General features: G+C 37.8%; 2 protein-coding genes across 4 annotated transcripts; one reads left to right on the top strand and one right to left on the bottom strand.

Annotated features, from left to right (window-relative positions):
• Positions 1-24: 24 nt before the first annotated feature.
• Positions 25-23,551, top strand: LOC129802795 (uncharacterized). 3 transcript variants are annotated; one of them, XM_055848895.1, is made up of 8 exons: positions 25-223; positions 284-392; positions 487-1,997; positions 13,625-13,970; positions 14,036-14,170; positions 14,286-14,925; positions 18,716-19,935; positions 23,298-23,551. In XM_055848895.1, exons 1-8 carry the CDS (start codon positions 54-56, stop codon positions 23,496-23,498), a joined length of 4,332 nt encoding a protein of 1,443 aa, XP_055704870.1. In that variant the 5' UTR covers positions 25-53; the 3' UTR covers positions 23,499-23,551. The 3 variants fall into 3 exon arrangements, with proteins under 3 accessions (XP_055704870.1, XP_055704869.1, XP_055704868.1); XM_055848894.1 differs by having other exon boundaries at positions 13,613-13,970; XM_055848893.1 differs by having other exon boundaries at positions 13,598-13,970.
• On the bottom strand, positions 23,500-25,162 carry LOC129802806 (CAAX prenyl protease 1 homolog). Its single transcript, XM_055848907.1, has 2 exons — positions 24,869-25,162; positions 23,500-24,806 (listed from the first exon to the last, which is right to left on the bottom strand). The coding sequence occupies exons 1-2, from the start codon at positions 24,956-24,958 to the stop codon at positions 23,553-23,555; spliced, it is 1,344 nt and encodes a 447-aa protein (XP_055704882.1). The 5' UTR covers positions 24,959-25,162; the 3' UTR covers positions 23,500-23,552.
• Between the last annotated feature and the right edge of the window lie 438 nt (positions 25,163-25,600).

Here is a 25,600-nt window from a genome sequence, read left to right as displayed (position 1 = left end):
ATGTTTTTGCAAAAGTCTCCGGAACAGCTGATCGCAGTACGCATTTGTAAACAATGGCGAGTGATTTTGTGCGGGAAGATGGTCCGGGTGAAAAAATGCCTGAAATTGTGTTAAGTGAAGTTCAAGGTGATAGCAAAGAAGTGGAGGATGAATTATCTAGTGATTCTGACAATAAACTGACCATTTGCACAAATTTACCCGTGAAAAAACGACGTTTTAAAAGGCAAGTTTTGTTTGGGATTTTATCTCTCCGGAATGAGTAAAATGTTGGATTATTTGCCAGGAAACGGGTACCGGAAGATAAACCAGCAGTTCAGGACAAAGTGCAGGAGGACTTGGAAGCAGAAAGTTCGAGAAATCTCGGTCCAAATGAGATTAGGAAGATTCTTAAGGTAAGTGGTAGATTTTCTTTAAGGATTTTGACCAGGATGAGATTCAAAGGGGATTTTGCGTCTATCGCGGGGATTTGGGTATATTTTGAGATAGACAGTGGTGTCAAATGATCATGTGCTTGCGATGGTGAGGCTGAAAGAAGAGGAATTGGCAGAAGCAGAGGTTGAAGAGGAAGTTGAAGTGGAGACAGAATCTGCAGATTTAATGCCGAAATTGACCAGGTTGAAGGCCAAGGAGCTCAATAAGCAACTTCCGGCTATTGTCCCACTAACTCTGAAGGCTCCCGAAGAGGAATCAGAGACTGCAGTGCTGATGACAAAGGAATTGAACGAGGATACGGATGATGAGGAATACAAACCCTCTGAGGAGGATTTTCACTCAGATGATGACACAAATACCTCAATCTCTGACATGGATTCCCAGCCAGCAACTCCCGGAGGAGATTCCATGCCTCTTCCAGATGGGGATGACAGCATAAAGTACACAAAAGATGGACTATTCAAGATTCCTCAGGTTTGTGCAACTCCTTCTCCCAACAAAAAGTCCCAGGAACCCTTCAGACCACCAGCTCTGGGCACCAGGTCTAAGGTATCCCTGGCAAAGACCACCATTGAGGACATTGAGGAGACTTTTGTGCCTCCGGACATCACCACGGATATGTACGAATTCGACTGCGACATGGACAATGTTTGGCAGGAGTTTCTCAATGAATTCCGTCGGCCGCTGACCACGACGGAAACCCATGAGGAGGACGATGAGGCAGATCCTGAATATGTGGCTGCTGATCAGATACCCCTGGACAAGGAGGAACTGCGAGAGGTGAAAGTGAGCCGGAAGGAGTTGAGTGATCTCATGGCTGAACTCTTCGATGGGATTGATGATGATGGCAATCCTGAGATCCTCTGCCCAGCCGTCGGTGGAGACGAAGAAGAAGCTGGTGGTGCAAGAACAAAGCCCACACCGACTAAATATCAGAAAAACCGAGTGGAACTTTCTCCTGAACCAACGATGCCGTTCAACATGATTGCTCAGTCAACTCCTATCGTTTACCATCAGAACTACCAGGATCTGTCCAAAGGAGATGATGTCCTGGAGATGTCAACGGTGTTGGAAAATTCCCTGGACATGGAAGAAGAGGAGCAACAACCTGAGAATCTCCAAGACACTCACTCAGATAGCTCGACGGAAGTGATGAGTTTCTCAGCATTGGACTCTCCCAAACAGATCTACCGGAAAGTAATTGAGCTCAAGTACCGACAAATGGCCAAAGTTCAGCCAGTAGAGATCTTTGAGCCAGGTCAAATTGGATTTACTGACTTCCAGCGGCAGATTCTAGCTCAGCAACTTAGGATGCACGTACAACTCAATACTCAACACTTTGTGCAGACCTACTCGCATCCCCATCTCTGGAAATCGGCTGAGAAACCCAGGAAAATGTTGGCAGAACTCTGGGATATTGCCAAAAGCAACAGGAACTCAACATTCAATGCAATTAATCTCCAAGGAGCCGTTGAACTCTGCGAATCGTGGAAGAGGGAAATGGATGTGATCAATGAAGAGAATACTGAGTACGTCAGAGAATTGGAAGATCAACTGGAAATCGAGTAAGTTGAGAGAAGCATCTCTTGCAGTGCTCAATAGACCAAGATGTTTCAAGTATAAGCGGGCCTAATTGAACTGCCAGTGACGTAGATACTTTTACCCGACTGGGACAGTGTTGGCAACTCAGATTTGTCTAACATTTGTAATAGAAAAATAGTGATCGAATAATTTTGCAAAGGATTAACTCTTTCCGGACCACAACATATCCAGCGAACGAATTTCAGTAAAACTCACTTTATTGTCATATTATCAAATATGATACTTTTACAGAGAAAGAATTTTTTCCTCCTCTGGGAAATTGGAAAACTCATGGGTACTCTCGTCCCCAAAAGAACGCAAAGGATACAAACTTCAATTTTCCCAAATCCAATATTATCGATTTTGTAAACTATTTGTGCGTGTCAAAGGACTCCTGTACGATGTTGATAACTAAAACAAGGTGAATTATTGACCAGTATCTTGTGGGATGTCCAGTAGGGCGTTTCAACTAGGAAAAAATTTTTTGGCACTATTCTCACGGTGCTGTATTTGATGAGACAAGAAAGTTTTTCTTCTACGACCATATGATCAGACGCTGTTTAGAGGTGGCTGAACGACCCTCTCTGTAGTGTAAAATCCGGTAAAATCAAAAATTTGTTCCTGCTTGTAAACAGATTCCTCATAATATTTTACACATAACACTTTAAAACACATTTCTCTCAACACGATGTTATTGTAGACACATTAAGCTTTCTCAAAAGCATAAAAGACACTTCCTGGACAATCAGAATTCACCAAAATCCGGAAGAATAGGAAAAACTTACTTGAAAGCAATCTCCCTCGTTGCCAAATGTCAAAATTATCGGCCATATTGGCAAAAATGTCGCTCCCGCTTGGAATTTTCTTACAAGGTTGGTGTCAAAAAGCAATTGGCGGCCATTGGCGGGATAACCTTACATTTGACCTCTAGATTTTTGCGGATGAGAGTACCCATAAAGTTTGAACAAGTTTTTTGAAAATTTAAGAAAAAATTGTTTTTCGAATTTATGTAATCTGCAATTGCTAGTCATCATATTTATCTGCCCCGAGAGGTTTCTCCTTATTCGGGTCTAGAAATATCAAAAAAGTCACAATATCTGCAAGGAAGCAGAAAATTGAAAATTCACGATTTTTGACCAAAAATATCTAAGCTCAGGAGTTAATTAGGATCCTGCAAAAAATATCCTAGATTTGGATATCCTTATAGTTTGTACTTATCCAGAAGAATCGGATTTTTATCGATTCTAGATAGTCTAAAAAAAATTGTTGTTTCCATGGGTACCCAGTGTCCCAAAGGAGACGGAAGAGTTATCCAGAAGATATTCAATGCGTAAATATGATACAATAGTTTCAAAAGCTGAAAGTATATTATTTGCAGTGAAATTACTAAAAATAAATTTTAGCTGTCAAACTTTTAAGCTCTCTCGTGTAAAGTTTACTTTTTAGACTTACAATAGTCTTCTTCGGAGCCGACGAAATGTGTCAGAACAGTCAATACTCATTGTTTTTTTGGAAAAACTCAGAATAAGTAAAATAACATATAATTCAAAGCATAAAAATCACGTAGAATACCAAATTGATATAAAATGCCGAGTTGAGCCATTCTCAATAAAAAGCAAATATTAATTTTCTTTAATTTCGAGAGACTTCTACAATAGTTCTAAGGACTCAAAAATCCATTTCCCCATTAAGATTTCCACATTTTTTGTTTTGTGTTAAATTAAGAAAAAACAAAAAAAAATGTTAAAATGACGTTTCACAGATTTTATTAACAAAAAACTAATTTATTAAGTTATTTTTTTTTCAACACTGGCAAGAATTCTATCACACATACCAATATACATTCTTCTAAAATTGATACATTAATATATATATTAGGTATAAGTTTTTTTCAAAAAAAATTATTTAACTATCAAGAGGAATTCAGAAAATAAATTTAAGGTGACATTTGAATTTTCAACCTTATGGTTCTTTCAGTACAATTTTACGACTATTTTGGATCTTATATGACTTAATTTTTATCCAATATTTTCACATTTACAAGAGTTTTGTGTTTTTTAATCAATTTTCATGCCCCGAAACCTATTAAGTGTCATTACCTGATGAAATTTGGCCAACGAAGTGATATTTATTCAGACAAAATTGATATTTTCTCGCCTCTGACAAGTTTTTTTTAATATTACAATACTTGAGAGATAAATATTTACGATATTCGGAATTTTTTCGTTATTCGTATAATTTCTATTCTGGATTAAAATTTGCTTTTTTTTTGATAACTGTAGTCTTAATTGTGGTAAAATCCATTCAATTGTTCATTCATTTATCATGTTATACTCTGAAACGTAGCCTCTGACCTCCTCGTGGAAAATAAGGAAAAAAAAAAAATGGGAAATTCTCTTCACAAACGCACTTATATTATTAATTATTATTTAAATTACAATTTTGGCACTTTAATCGAGTAATATTAATCGCGATCTTTTCTCTCGGGCACTTCAGGGGGGACAGCACACACTTTTTCCTTTTTGGGGCGCTATGGCCTCTTTGTGGCTTTTCCAGCGTCGGTGATGGGCTCCTGAGGGGCGAGATAGACACTCTTAGAGAGTTGGACACTTACTAATTGATTCGTGGTCCATCGTGTGCTCTCCCATCAACCAACGGGACATTCACTTTGACTCGGAAGTCACACAAATATACGCTACCCTCGGCTAGCATATCTTTCGGAGCGAGTAATTCAGATCAGGAGGGAACATTTTAAATTTTTAAATTTACTCGCAACATCTCCCCTTACTTGGAAAAAGAAAAAAATTGGAAAAAAAAGAAAAATGGGGTCACGTGGACTAAAGAAAAAAAATGAAAATATGGGCGCCATAAAAAAATATTATAGAAACTAAAACTAAAACCGAAACCATATATTTCGAACTTCTGATTCGATTTCGATGACATCATCAGATAAAGCCTCTGGCAACTCCTCCTTTTATAGTACCCATTTGATTCCCAGTACTTCCCAGAAAGTAGATACTTGAATTTAACCATAGCATATGGTATAGCATCCCCCCAACCGGGTCACCTGGAATCACCACTAGCCAAACCATCAAACCTCCTCACTCACGAAATTCCGCAACCCCTTCACGAGGCACTTTGAGGACGGGGTAGGTTATTTGGCATAGAGGAATGCACTTGTATCGCTACTATTTCGGATCATATGATCTTGAGCGGAACCAAGCAAATATTGATCTTACGGGGAAAAATCGCATTGGAACGAATTCTAGGTTTACGTGACCAATAAGTCCTCTCCTCACAAAGTTAAGTCTAATTCCTACTGAAATTTTAATTGAATTTGAAATGCAAGGTAAAGAATGTGGCCTGTTATCTAGAGTTGGATGGCTACCATCCAATGGCGTTAGACCATAGGGGCCCCGCATTGATGATTATAAATTTGCAGGCTCACCATGAAAGAAACATGAGAAGTTCGTCTATGCGAAACTCTGATAATGATGGAAGACATTGTCAATAATTTAGATTGACTGAGAGCGCCACCACATAGTGGGATGCTTCTTCCGTAGCCCCCTTTACTAATGTAAAGTTGTTGCCACTGCTGTATTTGTAACTGAGTTACCAGTGGGAACTTTCAAACAGCTTTGACTGTTATAATTTGATATGAAAATTTTAATAAAGTTGGATGCTAAATTTGCATTGTATTCATGCCTAAGCATGGTGATGAAGATATATTTATATATAGATAAATAGATTTTATATATATACTTTCAATTTTTTTTTTTTTTTTTTTTTTTTTTTTTTTAAATACAGATGGAAAAATAGAAAAATAGATACATTCTGTGATAGAAAAACCTACTGGAGAGTGGTAAATTACAATTCATTCCGCGAAAATATGTTTCTGACATAGGCTCAAACACTCTTGACCACTTCCTCGATCTAGATTGAATACTTGTGCTGGCTTTTAACGGAAATTTCTAGGGTTTGGATTGGGGAAAAGACAAATGGAAGGTTAGGACAGCCACCTAGTGAACGGAAAGTAGAAAGTATAAGTCAGGATACAGGAGGCACTTCCTTCCAAGAAGGAAAAGTAGTGATACCGGCCCCACTGCATTCCAACAACCTCCACCCCATTTCCCCAGGGTACGCTTATCTTCGTCCCCTGCGTCCCTAATTCTCACATTGAGATCACTGTAGCGGCCGACCACAGCGAAGAGATACTTAAGACGAACTCCCCCATTAAATACTTCCCGATTTTAAACCACAAGAAGATCGAGAATTATGAAGATTTCACCTGTCTCAAACAAGAGATCATCTCGACGTCTACGCCTTTTCAAGGATCTATTCTCTAAAATTTATTAGATTTCCCTGATATTTAATCTATTGGCTTATCTTTCAGATACATAGTCATCAAATCGGAAGACGATTTACAAAACAATAAAAACTTAGAACCTCAATCCGGTTTAATGTCCTTTTTATGATACTTTCCAATCTTATTGTTATTCAAATCGCGTAATTGGTAAGTATTGCCATGCACAGACACTACCTGGCATTTAATCCAACGAAAGAATTTATGCTGGGTTCCCTTAGCCGCGTCAGATGGCAGGAAGTTGCGGCGCCAGACAAGATCTCCCACAGAAAACTGATGGTCACGTGTACGCAAATTATAATTACGCGCCGAATCTTCATGCACTTTACGCAAACGCGGGCCAACAGCCCCACGAGCACTCGCTAGCTCCTTCAACCGAACATCGACGGGTAAAGGTGCATTAACATCGATTGTATCATACTGATCACCAGAGGTAACCATATTTTGGCCGAAATTAAGATAATACGGCGAGAATTTTGATGCCTCATGGACGGACGAATTAATGGCTGCCTGAATTTCATGCAGATGTTCTGCCCATTCTTTGTGTTCGCGCTGTATGAAAGCACGTATAGATGAAATGATCGTGCGATTGACCCGTTCAGTCGGATTTGATTGCGGATGATAGTAAGGGGTTTTGTAATGCGTTACTTTACATTTCTCAAGAAAGGTTTTAAACTCCCTCGATTCAAACTGTACTCCGTTATCCGTCAATATGCAACGAGGGTAACCAAACACATTGAACACATGGTCATTAAGGACCCGTAATAAAGCCGGAGTCTTAGCGTTTCGCAACGGAAACAATAAGACAAACTTTGTAAATTTGTCCAATAAGACCAAGATATTAGTATACCCATGGGAAGAGCGCACTAATGGACCAATATAATCCGCACTAATAAATTCCCACGGCCGTTTGGCCTCCACATGTTTTCCCATTGATGGGGCGAGAGTGGTATTTGGAGCTTTACAGCCTTTACACACATCACACTTCTTAATCCACTTCTTAACATCCTGCCGCATCTTGGGCCAATAACAGAACTCAGCGAGTCTGTTAAAGGTTTTGAAAAACCCAAAATGTCCTGCAACCGGTTCATTGTGATATTTTCGCAACAAATCTTCTCTATCCTCACGTGGAACTATCAACTTCCATTTATGCTCAATAACCCCCAATGGATTTTTGATTCGACAATTTTTGTACAACCTTCCATTTTCAATACGAAACTCAGGGTGATCGCTAGGACTATCGGTAATTTTGGTGAAAAGGGAAGAATACCATTTATCTTGTAGTTGAACTACCGAATTCAAATCAAAACAACGTGATAGGGCGTCAGGGACCACATTCTCTCGCCCGGGCCTATGAGTGACTTCAAAGTCATACTCTTGGAGACTTAAAATCCATCTTGCTAATCTCCCTTTAGCATCCTTTAATCTGAGTAACCAGATCAACGCTGAATGATCTGTTTCCAGATGAAACTTAGCCCCAACAAGATACTGACGAAATTTTTCAATACTGTAGATTACCCCAAGTAACTCTTTCTCGGTTGTTGTATAGTTACGTTCGGCTGACGTAAACTTCCGAGACATATAAGCTATGACTCGTTCCTGGTCACCTTCACCTTGAACCAACACACCACCACATCCAAAATCGCTAGCGTCAGTTTTAACGCGAAAAGGAAGGTCATAATTAGGCGTCGCAAGAATGGGAGCTGAAGCTAGAAGTTGCTTTAACCGCGAAAACGCCTCATCCGCTTCTGTAGTCCAATTGAGATTTGTAGGCTTTCCCTTCAACAAGTCAGTCAATGGTGCGATAACTGTCGCAAAATCAGGAATGAACTTGCGATACCAGGAAAGCATCCCAATTACTTGCCTCAAACCTTTGATACTATTGGGAATAGGGAGTTGAAGAATGGCATCGACCTTTGCAGTATTCGTCGACACACCTTCCGATGAAAGATCATACCCCAAATACGTGAGTTTCCCCACACAAAACCGGGACTTGGACAGATTAACTGTCAAATTGGCTTCCCTAAGCCTTCGAGCGACTTCCTTCAGCATAGCCACGTGAGTAGTGAAATCCTCAGTGACTATCAAAATGTCATCCAAATAGTGGTAGACTTTATTTTCCAAATCATGGCCCAAAACTACTGCCATCAACCTTGCCATGGTCATCGGGGAGTTGACGAGCCCAAATGGAGTTCGTTGAAAGCAATAAAGCTTCCTCCCTGGAAGGGCAAAAGCGGTTTTGCATTGAGATTCTGGGTCAAGAGGAATTTGGAAAAACGCCTCCGAAAGGTCAATCGAAGAAAGATACCTTGTACCGGTTAATTGCGAAAGAATAGACTCAATATGGGGAAGGGGAAAAGTATCTCGGGTTGTGACTGAATTTAAACGCCGAGCGTCTAAACAGAATCTAATTCTCTTATCCTTTTTAATCCTTACGGTCACGGGATTTAACCACGGCGTTGGCTCACATTCCCTCAACACCCCCAACTGAAGTAACCTAACCAGTTCTTCATCGACAGGTCCCATTAAATGAGTAGGCACAGGATAACACCTCTCATGAACAGGGCTATTATCTCCTGTATCGATGGTGTGGGTAATCTTGGGAGTACATCCAAAATAAGTCGAGGTTGTGATTGGCAAGGATCTTATAGCTTCGTCTAAGATTATTTTCTGTTCTTGGGATAAGTGAATGAGATCTGACGGTAACTCCACTTCATTAACAACCGGAGTCGACATAGGTTTAATCATTTTCAACCCGAATGCTCTCCAAAAATTCATTCCCAATATCAATGGCGATGCCAAATCAGGGACCAACAGAGCAGAAAGGAGATGAGTCTCATTATTATATTGGAATGGAACATCTACCAATTCTTCACAATGGTGCATAACACCATCCGCAGTCCTTACAAAGATAGGATTAGGACTTAAACGGATTGAAATTTGAAATTCACCAAGAATTCCCCCCGAACCTTTCCCAAAGCATGTTTGTGTCGCCCCTGTATCCATTAAAGCCACTACTTCACGATCGAAAACCTTGACCGTTAGATAGGGACGAGGATCACCTTGAAAGGAAGTTCCTTCAGAAGTGTCATTGACCTCAAACACCATGGGTTCGCAGGATAACACGGAAGATTTCAAAGGGGATACATTTTCTGGACTTTCGGAAAAATCAATCAAAAGCCCACCATCCCCCCTTACCTCCCCCATGTCCGCCAAATCAATTAGTGGAGGGTCTTCATGTGAACACTCTTTTAACGGAACTATACTCTCTGGGGTGGAAAGATCAGTAGGATTCCCAGTGGAAGAAAAAAGATAATTACAATCTATAACGTCAACACTATCATCTAATACCAACACCTGAGGGACAGAAATTGAAGATACTTTAGGAGGAATTGCCCCTCTCAATCCTCCCTTCTCGCTTCCCCCGATGATCTACAATTAGGACAATTGGGATAGGTTACATTTTCAGCACCACAGCCATAACATAACAACTGAGCACGGCGTGGCTGACTACAATTTTCAACAGAATGGTAGCCGAGATAACAATTAACGCATAAGGGCGCACGTCCCGAATTTTGACGAGAATTGTTCTGGTTACGAGGTTTGAATTGGCGAGAATTTTGGCTTGATTGAGAAGATCGAGTGGATTGGGATTTCGAAACACTTGCAACTTGGGGAACAGTTTCAACCGAATTGACTTGAACCTTCTTAGGGCGATCAGTAGCAGCGAGGAGAATATTTTGTTCGACCTTATGGAGTGCATACTCCAACTCATCAAGGGCGGTGAAGTCTCGCAACAAAATTGCATCGCGAAATTGAGGTGTTAAGTTCCTACGAACTAATTGCATTTCTGTGAATTCGTCGAGTCTTATTTCCAATTCACGAAACAAGGACTTCATTGCACTGATATAAACCCCTACCCTTTCACCTTCCTTCTGTTTCCTCTCTTCGATCCTACGCCTGATCGTGAGGTCACAATCTGATCTCCCAAATGTATATCTGAGGGCGAATGCAAAATCTCCCCAATTGTAAAAAAGATTACTAGCCCTATACCACTCAAGAGCATCTCCTGTTAGACAAAGGTGCAACGAGGACAAAATGGAATTTACCGAAACACCTTGAGCTGCAGCCATTTTCTCCATTTCATGAATAAAAGTTTGCACCCTCATCCCTTTACTATCTCCAGAGAATTTGATTCCCCAATCTTTAATAGGAATAGGTTTATAAAATCCTGTCGTAATGTTCGGATTCCGTACCGGTGGTATAACCGTATCATCCCTTAACGGAGGAATAGGATCATCCCGAATTCCAATGCGATCGCTACGGACGCTCAACACATCACCATCACCCCCACCCAGTTGGCCAATATTATTTACTGATGGCTTTTCCTTTAGGCGGAAAGTTTGATTCGCAATAGATTGTCCCAAATTTTCGTTGGATCGAGTAGCACCGAGTCCTTGGGTATTTGTGGGAAATGGATTAACATTATCCTGGAATTTCATGCGGTCTAATTGTTCACTGATGAACCCAAGTGTTTTCACCACCTGTGATAGAGTTCCCTCAATTTGCTGGAATCTGTTTTCCACCACACTAATATCCTCTTTCCTCTTTGGAATTGCTCCCCCCGCACCAGCCGGAAAAGAACCTCCCGCACCTACCAAAGAACCCCCCGCACCAGGCACCGAAGAACCCCCCGCATTACCTGCAGAATTTTTCTCTGCATCTGCAACTGAAGATCCCCCCGCACCAGCCACGGAAGATCCCCCCACATCAGCACGAGAACCTCCCCCCGCACCAATTCGAGAAGATGTATCTTTTCCCAATGACACATTCCATGCTAGTGATCCTCTACCGCGACCACTTGGTGAAATTTCATCATTCTTCTCCACACTGGTCTCCGAAACATTAGACAGGGATTTTGTCTTTGCCAACCTTGTTAAAGGTGGGCTGCCTTGGGTACTTTTCTTCTTTGGAGATCGTATACCGAACATTTTATTCTTCAATTAATTACTAGAAATGGAAAAAAAAATCCCTCAAATACTACAAAAAATTATAACACAAAAAATTAACAAGAGATGAGCCACGAGGTATAGAGAAAAATGCGCAAAATGTGCTCCAGTTGATATCTTCCGATATCAATTTTTTGAAGATGTACCGTAAATTCTCTTTGAACTAACGGTGTAAGCAACTGAATTGACCTCTTATGCAACACTTTCGCTCACCTCGTGTTCACCATGCGGCTTGTGAGACACATTAAAAAAAATGCCCAATTCCAATAAAATATTGGAGAAAAATTAAAAATGTGAAGAGATTTGTGTCTATCCACAAGAGCCACAAATATCTAAACAAATTATCACACGACACTTGTGCCCGAGAATCAATTTTTCCCACCCAAAGATCAATCTCCACACAAAATGCACTGGAGAGACGTGGGAAAAAGTGAATTGATCGAGTGCAAAAAGTGCGAAAAAACTTGTGATAGAGATTCCCAAATTAAAATGAGAAGGTATCAAGAGGCACACCAAAATTTTAAAGAAAACTCATCACGCAAAAGAAAATGCTTTTAAACGTGGGATCGAAAAAAGTTGGGCGCCAAATGAAACGTAGCCTCTGACCTCCTCGTGGAAAATAAGGAAAAAAAAAAAATGGGAAATTCTCTTCACAAACGCACTTATATTATTAATTATTATTTAAATTACAATTTTGGCACTTTAATCGAGTAATATTAATCGCGATCTTTTCTCTCGGGCACTTCAGGGGGGACAGCACACACTTTTTCCTTTTTGGGGCGCTATGGCCTCTTTGTGGCTTTTCCAGCGTCGGTGATGGGCTCCTGAGGGGCGAGATAGACACTCTTAGAGAGTTGGACACTTACTAATTGATTCGTGGTCCATCGTGTGCTCTCCCATCAACCAACGGGACATTCACTTTGACTCGGAAGTCACACAAATATACGCTACCCTCGGCTAGCATATCTTTCGGAGCGAGTAATTCAGATCAGGAGGGAACATTTTAAATTTTTAAATTTACTCGCAACAACTCTATGTAAAAGATGTGACTTACCGCACTTTGGAATTATATCCCAATATTCTAATTTGTCGTCTATTTTTTTTAAACTAAAATTATAAAAATGTTATCAACTAAATTTTTACATAGAGAAAGTTAATTAAATATTCTATACACTGGGGCGAAGTGCTCTCTGCAGTTCAGACATTGCCACCATTTTCTGTGAAAATCGAAAATAAATCTTAATTTTTACTACACAAAAAACTGTAATTCATTAAGATCCAATGCTTACCTCATTTAGTATTAAAAGTTATTATTTTCTTGTTATAAAGACAAATAAAAAAGCAATATCGATTTGTTCCAAGGCATATGGTACAAATTTGCCTTCAAATGTGAAGATACATGCCTCTGAATCTAGAACAGTTTCTGAAAATACTGCTGTCGAAACATCAAACGAGGTATTATTTATAAGCCTAATACACTCATTGGAACTATCATTGTAGTGAAACAACCTATCAAAAAAAATTCACTTTTTTTGAAGTGTTACTTTTCCTTTGGAAATAAAATTGTTGAAAAAACCATTTTATAGATATGGAAACTATAAAATGAGACTTAAAAAGAGAAATATGGTGCTCCAAAACCCCATATATTAGATTTGTCAGTAAGGCTAGCCTTGCCTAGAACGCTGTGATTTTTTTCTGTGTAGTCTATAATTTTTCAAAAAATTTAATAAAATTGAAAATTGACAAAGTAGTGTACAATTTTTAATAATCTTTAAACATATTAGCTGCAAAATAAGATTAAATTTTAAAATTGAACAATGAAAACTCGATTTAAGGAAATTATTGAGTTTAATGGCATATTATGCATGATATTTTATCCTAGGCAATTTTAATATCATACCCAATGTGGTCATATTAGTAAAAAGATGTTTTTTTTTAATCAAAATTTATTATATTATACTTATTTGAAGTTCTTTAGCCGAGGAACAATAAATATATTTTCATTTATGAAGAAAATTAATTAATCTTTACAAAATTATTCGATTCTTATTTTGTTATTACAAATGTTTGACAAATCTGAGTTGTCAACACTGTACCAGTCGGGTAAAAGTATCTACGTCACTGGCAGTTCGATTTGGCCACCTTTACTTGAAACATCTTGAATCTTGACCTCATTCTTTGTTATGTTTTTATTCATCTTGGGAATAAACAGTCTCTATTTTTTCAGGGAAATCAATAGGAACAACAAAAATTGGAAAACGAAAACATTCAACACCCGAATAATGGATCTTATGATCAATTCAACAGTTTTCCTCTATCCCAAACTCCTTCCTAGCATTCCTTTTCGCGTTATGCCCTTCCATTACACCTTCCACAGGCACGAAGGCATGGCAATGGCCCATTTCTACGACACAATTTACAGAGATCTTCGAGAACAAGCCCTGAAGCAGACTAAATACATCGAACCCAGCCGGAGGAGAGTTTGTGATAAAATTAACCTTTTCATGTGTCCCTGGAAGACCCCAAGGCAAATCTACAAGTTCCTGGAAAGGGAGAAAAACTCCCCAATTATGAATCCCGTCAAGGTATCTCACATTTCGAGAAAAAAAACATTTTAAATACGAAATTCTAACAAAATCCTTCCTTCTAGTACTATTTTGAGAATAATCGCCTCCTGCCCGTGAGTCATGTGATAGAGAGTATTAATCCCAACCAGGTGTTGGCAAATCTGCCCCTTAGTTCCCTTCCTAAGAACTGGGAAACATTTTTCCAGACGGAAAAGAAGGTAACATAACCTTATTTTTATTTGCGCGGTATTCGATATATCGTACATTTACCCGATTAATCGCTGGAATGTTGACATTTTGTTTGTTGTTTTTTTGTGCTGTAAAATCCTCCAGAGAAAAGTAAAGGCTCAGAAGGAAAGGGAATTGCTGGCCAAGAAGAGAAAAAGAGCAAGATTGATACAGAAGTTTCAGGCACAGAAGAGAAACCGTGCAAATCTTAACAATTTATCCGCGGAGAGTCTATCTGAGGGAGACACTGGAGTGACACTGACAGTCTCTCCAGAAAAACAAATCACAATCTTCAGCTCGAATTCACTCATTGTGAGTATCAATGAGAGGACACTACTAAATTCTTGTACCCCAGAAAGTGTCAGAAAACCAATTGAACAGACGAGGTTGCAGGAAACCAAAGAAAATGGTGAGAGTGTTTTAAAAAGGAAACTCGAGAGAATCCTCAGGGAATATAGTCAGGACTTGGAAGAGAAACTACAAATATTCAAGGCACACACAATATTATCAAAAATTTACACTTTTATTCGTGAATTTGACATTTTTGTGAGGATTTTGGGTGAAAAAATGCAAGCGGATAAGAGAATTCGAGAATCAGGAGAGATTCAGGAGGATCCCAAGAAGCTCAAGCTGATTGATGAGAAGCCAATGCCAGAGCAGAAGAGGCACAAGCATCGACTTCATGACAGCAACAGACTTCTATTGCTTCCGGAACGCAACGATGATCAAATGCAGAGGGACTCTGGTAAGTACCCAAGTAACATTTTTCCATTAATTTCTTTTTATGTTTTTTTTAATCACTACGAAAGAGTTTAAATTTGGTTAAATTTCAAATAAATTTTAATGTCGCCAATTTTGAAAAATTTTACTAAAATATTATTTATTTTGGACAATTTTAGCAATTTCGGAGAGATTTTTAATTCATCAAAAACTTTTATAAAAATTAAAAACTAATATGATTGCTCTAAATTATATTTCATTCGACCGTTTTGAAAAAAAAACCTGAAAAACACAATTTTGCAATACAAAGTACAAAAACTGCAATTAAAATTAAAAAAAATCTAAGGCGTTCTCTTATTTAATCAAAGGAATGGATTTACGACAAGAAGTTCTCCATAAAATACCTTCCTCTTCTGGTTTTTATATGTCGATTTTTACGTTTCTATAAACTTAAAAATATTTTTAGTTTTATATTGGAAATTCTGTGATATCTATTAAATGATTCAAGTAATTAAGATAAATTTGCACACTTTGAAAGGTTTAGAACTTTTTAGTACAAGAATAGTTCATAACTTCACGGTAAGAGCCGCTGTGATTCCAATTTTGTGGAACCACTATTTCATTTATGAAATATTTTATATTCCTAATATAATTTTGATACACAGCGCAAAGTGAAATGTTTCCAAAATTGTTTTAAAAAATATTATACTTGGAAAATAAATGCTTAAAAAACATTTTTCCTAATATGGGAAATTGGTATAAATTGTAACAAAAAAGCTTTTTTCCCGAGCTTCCAAAATATCTAAGAAATTTCTAATAAACACATGTCTATAGAAAATTTTACACTTTGCAACTCAAAGATGATTTTTGAATAATCTAAAAAATTACTATTTGATATATTTCGAGAAATTGAATTCTTTATACCATTTTTCTGTATTCTGTATTATTATTCTGTAAGAGTAATGTGCTTTTCATTGAATTTTGGAAAAGCTGATTTTAGTTTTAATTAAAAATACACCAATTTGAAAAAGCAGTCAGAAAATAAGCTCTGGAAAAAAGTGAGTTGAGTAAACTGTTACTCAGTACAACTTTTTACCGCAAATTATTAATTTTTCTTAAAAGAAATTCAGTTGAAAAAGGTTTCGGAAGAAGTTTATTTGTGACAACGGATCTATTTTCAGTGTTTTCAAAATATTCTGGAAACACTGATGAATGCATACATTGGTCGAAATTTAAGTTTTATGCATTTCGCTATAAAGGATTATTCATAAGCAAATAGAGTGGCTCGAATTCCAGGTGCCCCAAAAAATGTATGGATTCCCTGAGCTCTCTGAAAAAAATCTGTAGGATCCCCGAGTTCCCTGAAAAATAAAATGGGCTCCCCGTGACTTCTAATTCTTAATGGCCAGCCTAAAAATCTGAGTGCATTAAACCTTCTTCAGTTTTTTACATTTTGCTTCAGATCCTCCTAAAATAGATTTTGCCAATTGAAGTGGGAGTTTGCAAAACGCTGTATTTTTTTAATACTAAAACCAATTTTATTAGTCTGAACGAAAAGAACGACCAGAAATATTTCGATCTTTGAGACTCTATTTAAAATTTGCTATATAAAAACCTTTGCCACCGCCTACGACCCGAAGTCAGCCGAAAAACACATCGCAAAGACTGTCCGAACGTGAGCGTCCGAAATGCGAACACTATCACGATGAAGGGCTGCCTTCAGCTTATCGGAACTTCGGTAGTTTTTGGTCTCGATCTTACCCAACAAAGTGTCCTTTACGGAAAAGTCGAGCAGATCTGCAAACTTGCATGGACTCCAATTTGTGTTGGAAATGAACACGGAACGATTTTTTGATCAATTTTGTTTAGCTCGTGATTTCTGTAACTGTATCGAGTCTTGTTGAAACCTTCGTTACTTTTCCCAAATTTTTGTACGCCCAGGGCTTTGGACCTCCAGGATAATTTGCCGATATACATTGTCATTCATTTTGACGCTACAGTCTAAAAATGTCAGTGGGACCCGTTTATCTGCTTTGCTAGAAGTCTATCTTTACCATAAAATACGAATGTTCTTGACTACCCAGCGAACACAGTTAGCTGAAAAAAACAGCGTTATAAATATATTTTTGCTGAATGATCAGCAATAATGTGCTGATCATTTTAAGGTTAACAGAGTACGACTGAAAATATATCGACGGTTCCATTCCATACTATGCTATCTCGGAATGACAAAATTTCAGGAGAGCCATTTGAAGTTGGTGATTTCCTATGCAGCCTGTGTAATTTTTTTTCGAAAGTCTCAAATATCTCGTTACTCAAACACCGGATGATCACCAAATTTTCACCAGTTGTAGATCTCGGTCCCAAGGACAACATTTCTCTCGGAGTAATATAAAGCTAAGTCGACTTACCATAGTATGGAATGGAGCCGTCGATATATTGTTTTTAGCTCAACTGAAATGGGTTAGCATTTGGTGCACGCTGGGTACGTTGACTGGCAGTGATCATTCAAAGGTCCAAATCTTTTACTCAAACAATCATTTTGTTTATTGACGAATTATTTCATCGAACGGTAGGGGGTCCGTGGTGCAATTGGTAAAAGCGTTCGACTCTTAGGCGGTGTGATCCCCGGCTCGACTGTCACAGTTGTGAGTTCGGGTCCCGCCTGGTTCAAATGATTGAAGCGTCTGAATCGACATTTTTCACGAAACATTGTAAACCGAATATAATACATTTGTAAAATGAACAATGTACAAAATGGCAATAAAAGCCCGGTATATCAAAACGAATAAATAAAAAAAATATTTCGTCGATTTTTTCTCACTGAAGCTACTCTTATGGCCTTTACACACTAGAGAAATTTATGTCCATATTGAAGAGTTTTTCCAGCATCGGAAATTTGCTTCAATATGGACATAAATTTTTCTAAGGCCACACCATTGATTTATTATTGAACGAAATGCAGTTTTCAGAAACACTAAATTTATCATTTCAATATTTATTTTACCTTCATTTAAAATTCTTTTCGATTTCAAGAATTTTTCCAGCGTAAGCATCGGAAATTTGGTTCAATATAGACATAAATTTTTCTAAGGCCACTCCATTGATTTATTATTGAACGAAATGCAGTTTTCAGAAACACTAAATTTATCATTTCAATATTTATTTCACTTTCATTTCAAAAATATTTAATTTTTTTCAATTTCAATTCAATTCATTTTCCTCTCATTTCGTCTTTTTACTCTTACCTTCCCTCCCCTTTCCCATGTGTCCATCGCCGTCTTAATGTTGATTCCAGCCTTCAGGATTAAAGTTAATCTTTTCGATTTTGGTCTCAGTCGATTAAAATCTAAAAATTATTAGATAATCTTTTTTTTTGTTTTTTTATTACGTTAGTAAAGGAACTTAGGGGAAAGCGCGTTACCTTCGCACGACTCAAGCTTCGGACAATTGATTTTTTTTCAATATTCCTTATGGATTTCACCCATTGAACTCTTCTGAAAATTTGAGCTATTGGACTAGCTATTAAAATATAATATTATAATGGGCCAAATTCATTTATAACACATTTAAAAAAAATTATATGTGCGAAGTACAGATCGTCCGAAGGTAGCCCGCTTTCCCCTACGCATCATTAGCAAAAAAAAAGAAAAAAATATTTCTAAAAATAGAATTTTTGTTTCTTGGGTAATATTATTCTCGGGTGTTTCGCTGTTATAAGGTTTCCTAGTAACTTCGACTGTATTTCTTTAATTTTAAAAGAATCCTCATTTGGTAAAGATTATAATAAGGATTTTTTCCTAATTTTGTGGCAGTTTACTCGTGGAATTTCTTCGAGAGAGTCGAATGTACGTTCAAGTCAGCCAAACAGTTTGACAAATTCGAGAGATTTCTAACCATCCTGAACACTTTTAAGCCTGGAAAGGATGAAGTGGCTGATTTGTACTACAAACTGGAAGATTTATTCTTGCCAGAATATCCGGAATTGGCAGAACTCTTTCTTACATTTCTCCTGCCCGGACATGCAGCTCAAGTGGGCAAATTCTTTGAGCACTTCATCTTGACCAATATGCAAACGCTCCTCACAAAAATCAATATCTACTTTGCCAAGCAACCCAATCAACTCAAGAAGATCTATGCCAGCCTCAGCGAATTGACACGCGAAGAAGGATTGACGATGGACAAGATCAAGGCTAAATTCCTGCCACTGCTCAAGGGGAATCAACTTTTGACGGACTGGTTCCTTCAGCTCTTCCCCAATGAACGTCCTCCGGCCAGTGACAATGATGAATTTGAGGTGATTTCACTGAGGAAACATGCCACGGATGAGGAAATGGCTCAGATAAATCTGTCAGAAGATATTCAAGCTGAGAGATTCAAGGATCCTTTTGAAAATTCACCATGCTCCATTAAATACATGCAGGGCAGGATATACTATGGGAATCGTGTTCTTCTGCCTGCAGAACTGTCTTTCCTGGCTAGTCAGGAGATTGATCATCGACAGGATAGAGAATCTCGCGAACGAAGTCCTTCAGCTTGCGTCCATGAAATTAAACATGCCTGGGATGCAAAGATTCAAGAAGGATTGAGACTCCAGCAATCAGATCATGCAGATCCTGGTCCGTCGGATGCATCAGCTACCGATGGAGCCAAAGAATCATCCAGCAAGAGTCCTGGAGATAGTCCAGCTAAACTCTGTGACTATGCCACTCTCAAGATGCACGCCTATCGCCTCAATCCGCATGCAATCACCAGTGAAATGGTGCTGGCATGTCAGGAATCCGCAGAGGAAGGTTCATCGGGTAAGCAGAGCCCAAAAAAAGCAACGGGTGGGAAGAAGAATCCGACATCGCCGAAGAGGGCGACAACGAAAGGAGCTGCAAAGCCACCGGAAACGAATTCAGCCATTGAAATGGCCAGGAGATTAAAAGTGTTTCTGACGGCCGAAGAGAAGCCGCCCAAGCCACGGAGGGTGAGGCAGAAGAAGCCACCGGAAGAAGAGGAAGAGGAAAAGGAGGAGATAGTTCCTGAAAAGGTAAGTTCCCAAATGCTTTTAACGGAAATCAATGTCTTCAAGTAAAAAGTGCTCTTTCTCCCAGTATTCCTTCTCTGCTTCCTTTTTTCTGTCTTTTCTTTTCGTGTTTAGAACGTTTAGAATGCTCTTTGATTCGGTCAATAGGTTAATAATTCAAAAAGTTTTAGGTTATGGTAATCCTAACCTGAAATTTGAAAATATTTGCGTAAGTAGGATCTTTTTTCCTGAGGTTTAGATAAATTTTTCATGAACCTAGAAAGCGATTTAGAATTCTTAAATTTTAAAATTTCGAATTGCAGAAACATATGCATATTTTATAATATTTCTGGGATTTTATAATTTTTTATAAAAATTAAAAAACTTAAGGTGAATTTTAAAGAAAAATCTATTAAAAAATGTGCTCAATTGGGCTTTCAAATTGTAAAAAATAACATTTTAAAGGAAAATTAGATTTTTTGATATATTGACAAAAGAAAAAATAGGTTATGTTAAGCCTAACCTCAAAAATTCAAGTAAAGAATCTTCTAATTTATCGAGTAGATTTTTTTTTTATCAAATGCTACGTAAGAAATGATATATTTTTTAAAAGGTTACTTTTAATCAAATATAAAACACAACACACTGAGAAAAAAGAGGGTGCGCGATTAACTTTTTTCCTCATAACTTTAACACTTTTCGGGTGTAAAAATATATCAACATTTTTTAATGTTACTTTTACACCTTTTTAAGGGTAAAATTAACATGAAAAGGGTAAATTTAACCCTAAATACATCTAAAAAGGGGAATATTTACACCGATTTCGGATCAATACTGCAGGGTAAAATTAACTTTTCCAGAATGTTCTTATTAACTTTTTCGGATTTCTCTCAGTGCATATCCTGGCAATTTAAATTACGTTTAATAAAATTAGGAAACAGACTTTTTCATAAAATATTGGAATTAAAACTTGGTAAATTCGTATTATGAGAAAGAGCTTTTATAGGTTAAGTCACACATAACCCCAAATTTTTTATAAACTGAAAGTCTCTTAGCCATAAGTGAGAGAATGTAGTCTTGCCTGATTTTCTAGGTGATCTAAAAGAATAATTCAAATACTGAAATAAGCCTGGATAGAATCTAGTTCATTGAATATTCAAAGAAATTTTAGATCGGATATTTTTGTCGATTTTGATCAAAAATTTCTACAAAACGCTAATTATACGAATTTTAAAAAAAAAACGAGATATTGGACATTACTGTTTTTTTTTCGTCAATAGATTAATTTGTAAAATTTTAGGTTATGTAAAGACTAACCTGAAGAAATTCCGAACCTTTTGTATGACAAAATCTCTCAATCTTTCGTATGGAGGACTTTTTAATCAAAAAAAATTCCCAAGAAAAAGGATTTATCTGGAAAAAAGTTGAATTTAATTGTGTAAGGTAACCTCAAAAACAGAACAAATCCTAAATTTTCAAATTTCATCAAGAACGCTTGTAAATTTCTGGACAAAAAGGATTTTTAGATTTTAAAATTTTGGAGGAAAAATCATGTATACACTGAATTAGAACATTTTATTTTTATGAGATAACCTAAATTCTCGAGGTTAGATCACAGATAACCTCAAATTTTAGAATAAACATTTTTCTTCAGAGAATCAAGTTAATATTTTATGCGAGAAAGTTATGTCAGTTTTCAGAGGATTTTTTTAATCAATAACCTTGCTACGATAAAAGAAAATCTGATCAATAACCTAATAAATAAAACAAACATTCATAATTTAAATTATTTTTAGGGATTCTCTTTTTATTCCGAGAAAAGAAAATAATTGTGGATTTTTAATATGGGAATTTGCATTTTGTATTTTTGTAATTGTATTGAACTTGGAAATTTAGTGTTATGAGGTGATTTTATTTTTTGAGGTTAGATTATTTATAACCTCAAATTCTGGTATAACTATACTAAATGTGAGAATCTGATTAATAACCTCAAAAATGAAACAGACATTGGCAAAAGAGAATTATTTAGGGTGTCTTCTTCCAAATTTTGAAATAAAAGGATTGGAGTTATTAAGAAATCCATGCAGTTTGCATTAGCCTTGTAAATTTACTTTTTTCGGTTAAATAATTCATAATCTCAAATTCTGGAATAATCATTGTTTATTAAATATGAGAATTATGCCCAGAGCACAATAACTTTTGTTTTGTAAACATGTTTTTGACATTTCAATGAGAGTGAGTGAGATCTAGATCTAGTCATCTCACTCATACTTACAGAAAATTTTGAAAACATATTTACAAACAAAAGTTATTGTGCGCTGGACATTATGCTCATAATTTTGTTATGCAAAATCATGTCGTTTAGAAAAATTTTCGATTAATAACCTCGCTAGGATAAAAGAGAATCTAATTAATAACCTTTAAAATGAGATAAATATTAGTCATTTAAAATATTTCTAGGGTGTTTTTTTTTACAGTGGAGGGAAAAGATTATAATTTTGTAATACGAATAGAAGATATTGAGTTTTGTACTAAATTGAGACCTTTTTACTACTTTGGGATGTTTTCTTTTTTGAGGTTAGATTATTTATAACCTCAAATAATCACTTTTCAAAATTATAAAAGGATGATGCCCATTCCGTTTGGCAAAATCGTATCTTTTAAGAATTTTTTTTCAATAATCTCGCTGCGATAAATAGAATTTGATTAATAACCTCAAAAATGAAACAGATATTTGCCGTTTAAATGGTTTCCAGTCTGTTTTTTCTTCTTCAAATTATGAAATAAAAGTGTTATGGATTTTTAACAAGATATACAGTAGAATCTCGCTATAGTCCATATTTGGTTTCAAATTTGACACTTTGGGTCGCACTAGTCCATGTAATTTTTTAAAATTATCAACGATTTTTAGTATTGAAATTGCTCGACGGCTTCCACTTTCTTTGCGATTGTGGTATTTGTCCTTGCTCTCTTCATTGTGGATCACAATTATCACAACTACTTAATAAAGTTTGCCAAAAATATTAAAATAATTATGAATTTCGCATACTAAAAAACTTTTCTGTTAAGGCGTCTACACATTGGGAACAATTTTCGTCAAAAATTGCGTTTTTGACAGAAATTTGACGTGTCCCCCTGCTGCAGGTAATTTCCTTCAAAAAAGCAATTTTTCACAAAAATTTCTCCCAATGTGTAGAGACCATCACTGTGAAACTTTGCGGCCGATCGGCTATACAGGGAATTTTCTGTTGTCTGTGACTAATTCCAATAAATGCAGAAGCATTTTGAATGATATCTCACAGAGCTTAGTAGAGAGATAGAAAGATTACGAAGATGATAAGGCAAAAATGCACATTGAGTCATAAAAAAAAAAATGTTGTTTTCAGGTGGAAAAGGTGGAGGAGGACGTGACATGGACCAGGGACCAGGACAAGATGATCCTGGAGGTGATAAATGGGGAATTGGATTCAGAGGAAGAAGTGATTGAGCGATTGGTGGAGTTGATGGCTGACAGGACGAGAGAACAAATCACCACGAGATTTCACTTCCTGCTCAATGTCCTGCGCAAATTCCAGACGGACGACTGAATTAAGTGTATTAGATTTTTATTTTCAATTAAAGATCGTGTTTAGTGTACAAAGTCAGTTGGTCTTCTTGTCGCCGGATAGTCGTGCCAGTCGCTGGAGGAGGGTCGGATGGGAGTGATTCCAGACGGAGTAGAGCCAATCGTAAACTGGGAAACCCAGATTGTCCACGTGAAGCTTCACCAGAGCCTTGCCTAATTCGGCTGCGAAGCCCAGTTTCTGCGCAAAGGCGTCTGCCTGGTACTCAAAGCGCCGGGAGAGGATGGTCATGGCGAAGTTGATGATGGCGTTGTAGGGTGCCAGGACGTACGTGAAGACCACCAGGAGGCCGATGAGGATGGGTTGCAGACCTTCAGGGAAGCCAAGAGCTTGGTAGAGGACGGGAGTCCGGAAGAGGAAAGCGAAAGCGGCAAAGAGGAGGAAGAGATGAACTTGCATGATGATGAGGTTTTTGGTGATGTGTCCGAGTTTCCAGTGGCCCAATTCGTGTCCGAGAACTGCAAGAACTTCGCTATCTTCGCATCCTTTGCCCTTTTCCTCTTCCTTGAGGCCCTCATCGGAGGCAGCGCCCTTGTTCAGAAGGAGAGTGTCAAAGAGCACGATCCTCTTGGAGCCCCAAAGGCCATAGAAGTAGGCATTGCTGTGGGCGCTTCTCTTGGATCCCTCAACGACGTACAGTTGAGCCAGGGGAAATTTCAGGGATGCCGCCAGGTTTTCAATACTCTTCCTCAGGGGACCTTCATCGAGGGGTTTGTACTTGTCAAAAAGGGGCGCTATTACACTGGGATAGATTGTCATGAGCAGAAGCGTGACTGCACTCGTAAAGAGCCACAGCCAGACAAAAAAGAATTCCCCGCCACGTTGAACAATAGCAACAACAGCTGCCACAATTGGGAGGGAAATGACACTGGCAACGGCAATTCCTTTCAATTGATCCTTGACGAAGAATCCAGGAGTTTGTTTATTGAATCCATGACGTGCTTCCAGGACAAAAGTCTTGTAAACTTTGAAGGGGAGATCCTTGAAGAAATTGATGCAATTGAGCACCAAAACAAACATGCAACTCACGTAGATCTCACTGGAACTATCTAGTCCCACATTGGCGGTAAAGTTCTCCGATAGGGCCCAAACGAAGGCAAAGAAGCCCAAATAGAGTTCAAGAGGGACAATAAGGAGTTGTGTGATGATTGCCTGAAATACAGCAAATTCTTCCTTATCTTGACCATATACCCGTGCTTTGTGGAATGTCTCCTCGGTGATGACGCTGCTCAGTTCCTTAGGAATTGTCCGGGAGGTCCTGTAGACGCGAATCTGCAGGGAAAGCCCATTGAATCATCCTTTCCGGGACAACAAACAAAAGAGGTTAGGATTACCTGTCGCAGAGAAAGGTAGATTTCAAAGGCATTCTCAATGAGGATGACACAGAGAATTGCATAGAGGGTAAGTTCACTCGATGAGAACATTTTTGTGCTGGTTCTAATGGGGAAAATTCAAGATTTTCCACGGAAAAACACACGGTCAACAATCTCACTCACACTTTCCAGTGACGTTGTTTATCCAAGTCTCCACGATATTCCAATCGATTTCGATTCCATCGCGATATTTTGGAGAAATATCGTTGGAAATATCGATATCGACACACGGTAGAATTACCCGGCCGGCTATTCGTACTGACTACAGATCGTACTTAGTACCCGGCGGGACCAAACTACGTATAAACTGTGTATATACGTTGTACGAATACTCAGTATCATCATGTACGCCCATACATTTTACTCAGTACTATTTGCACCAAATGAGACCCGAAGTGTGCTTTGGTGTGAGTGTGTCCGTGTGAAGTATTATCTCCTACAGAGTAAATACGTAGTATTTCATACATCGTAAATATAATAAAAACCCCGTATGACAGAGCTGTTGGCAGGGGTGTTGTCAGCTGTTTTGACAACGGGAAATATTTTCCATTGGAATATTCTGTTTACAAATTATGTGTTACAATTATTAGTAATTACAGTGATTATAATAATATAATAATTATGCGACGCTGTGTTATCTGTAGAAAATAGTGAAGTGAAAATATTAAAGAAGTTGCAAACCTAAAATACGCG

Source organism: Phlebotomus papatasi, chromosome 2 (assembly GCF_024763615.1).
Source record: "Phlebotomus papatasi isolate M1 chromosome 2, Ppap_2.1, whole genome shotgun sequence".
Taxonomy (NCBI): domain Eukaryota; kingdom Metazoa; phylum Arthropoda; class Insecta; order Diptera; family Psychodidae; genus Phlebotomus; species Phlebotomus papatasi.
The sequence above is the reverse complement of the archived record's forward strand: the minus strand, read 5'-3'. Positions and strand labels throughout refer to the sequence as shown.

Bases quoted from the DNA above. Each gene is read 5' to 3' on its own strand.
- LOC129802795 (XM_055848893.1), top strand. From the start codon at position 54: ATGGCGAGTGATTTTGTGCGGGAAGATGGTCCGGGTGAAAAAATGCCT. The intron at 1,998-13,597 runs GTAAGTTGAGAG...GGGAATAAACAG, and splicing joins GAAGATCAACTGGAAATCGA to TCTCTATTTTTTCAGGGAAA. The intron at 14,171-14,285 runs GTAACATAACCT...AAAATCCTCCAG, and splicing joins TTTTCCAGACGGAAAAGAAG to AGAAAAGTAAAGGCTCAGAA.
- LOC129802806 (XM_055848907.1), bottom strand. From the start codon at position 24,958: ATGTTCTCATCGAGTGAACTTACCCTCTATGCAATTCTCTGTGTCATC. The intron at 24,807-24,868 runs GTAATCCTAACC...CTTTCCCTGCAG, and splicing joins TCTACCTTTCTCTGCGACAG to ATTCGCGTCTACAGGACCTC.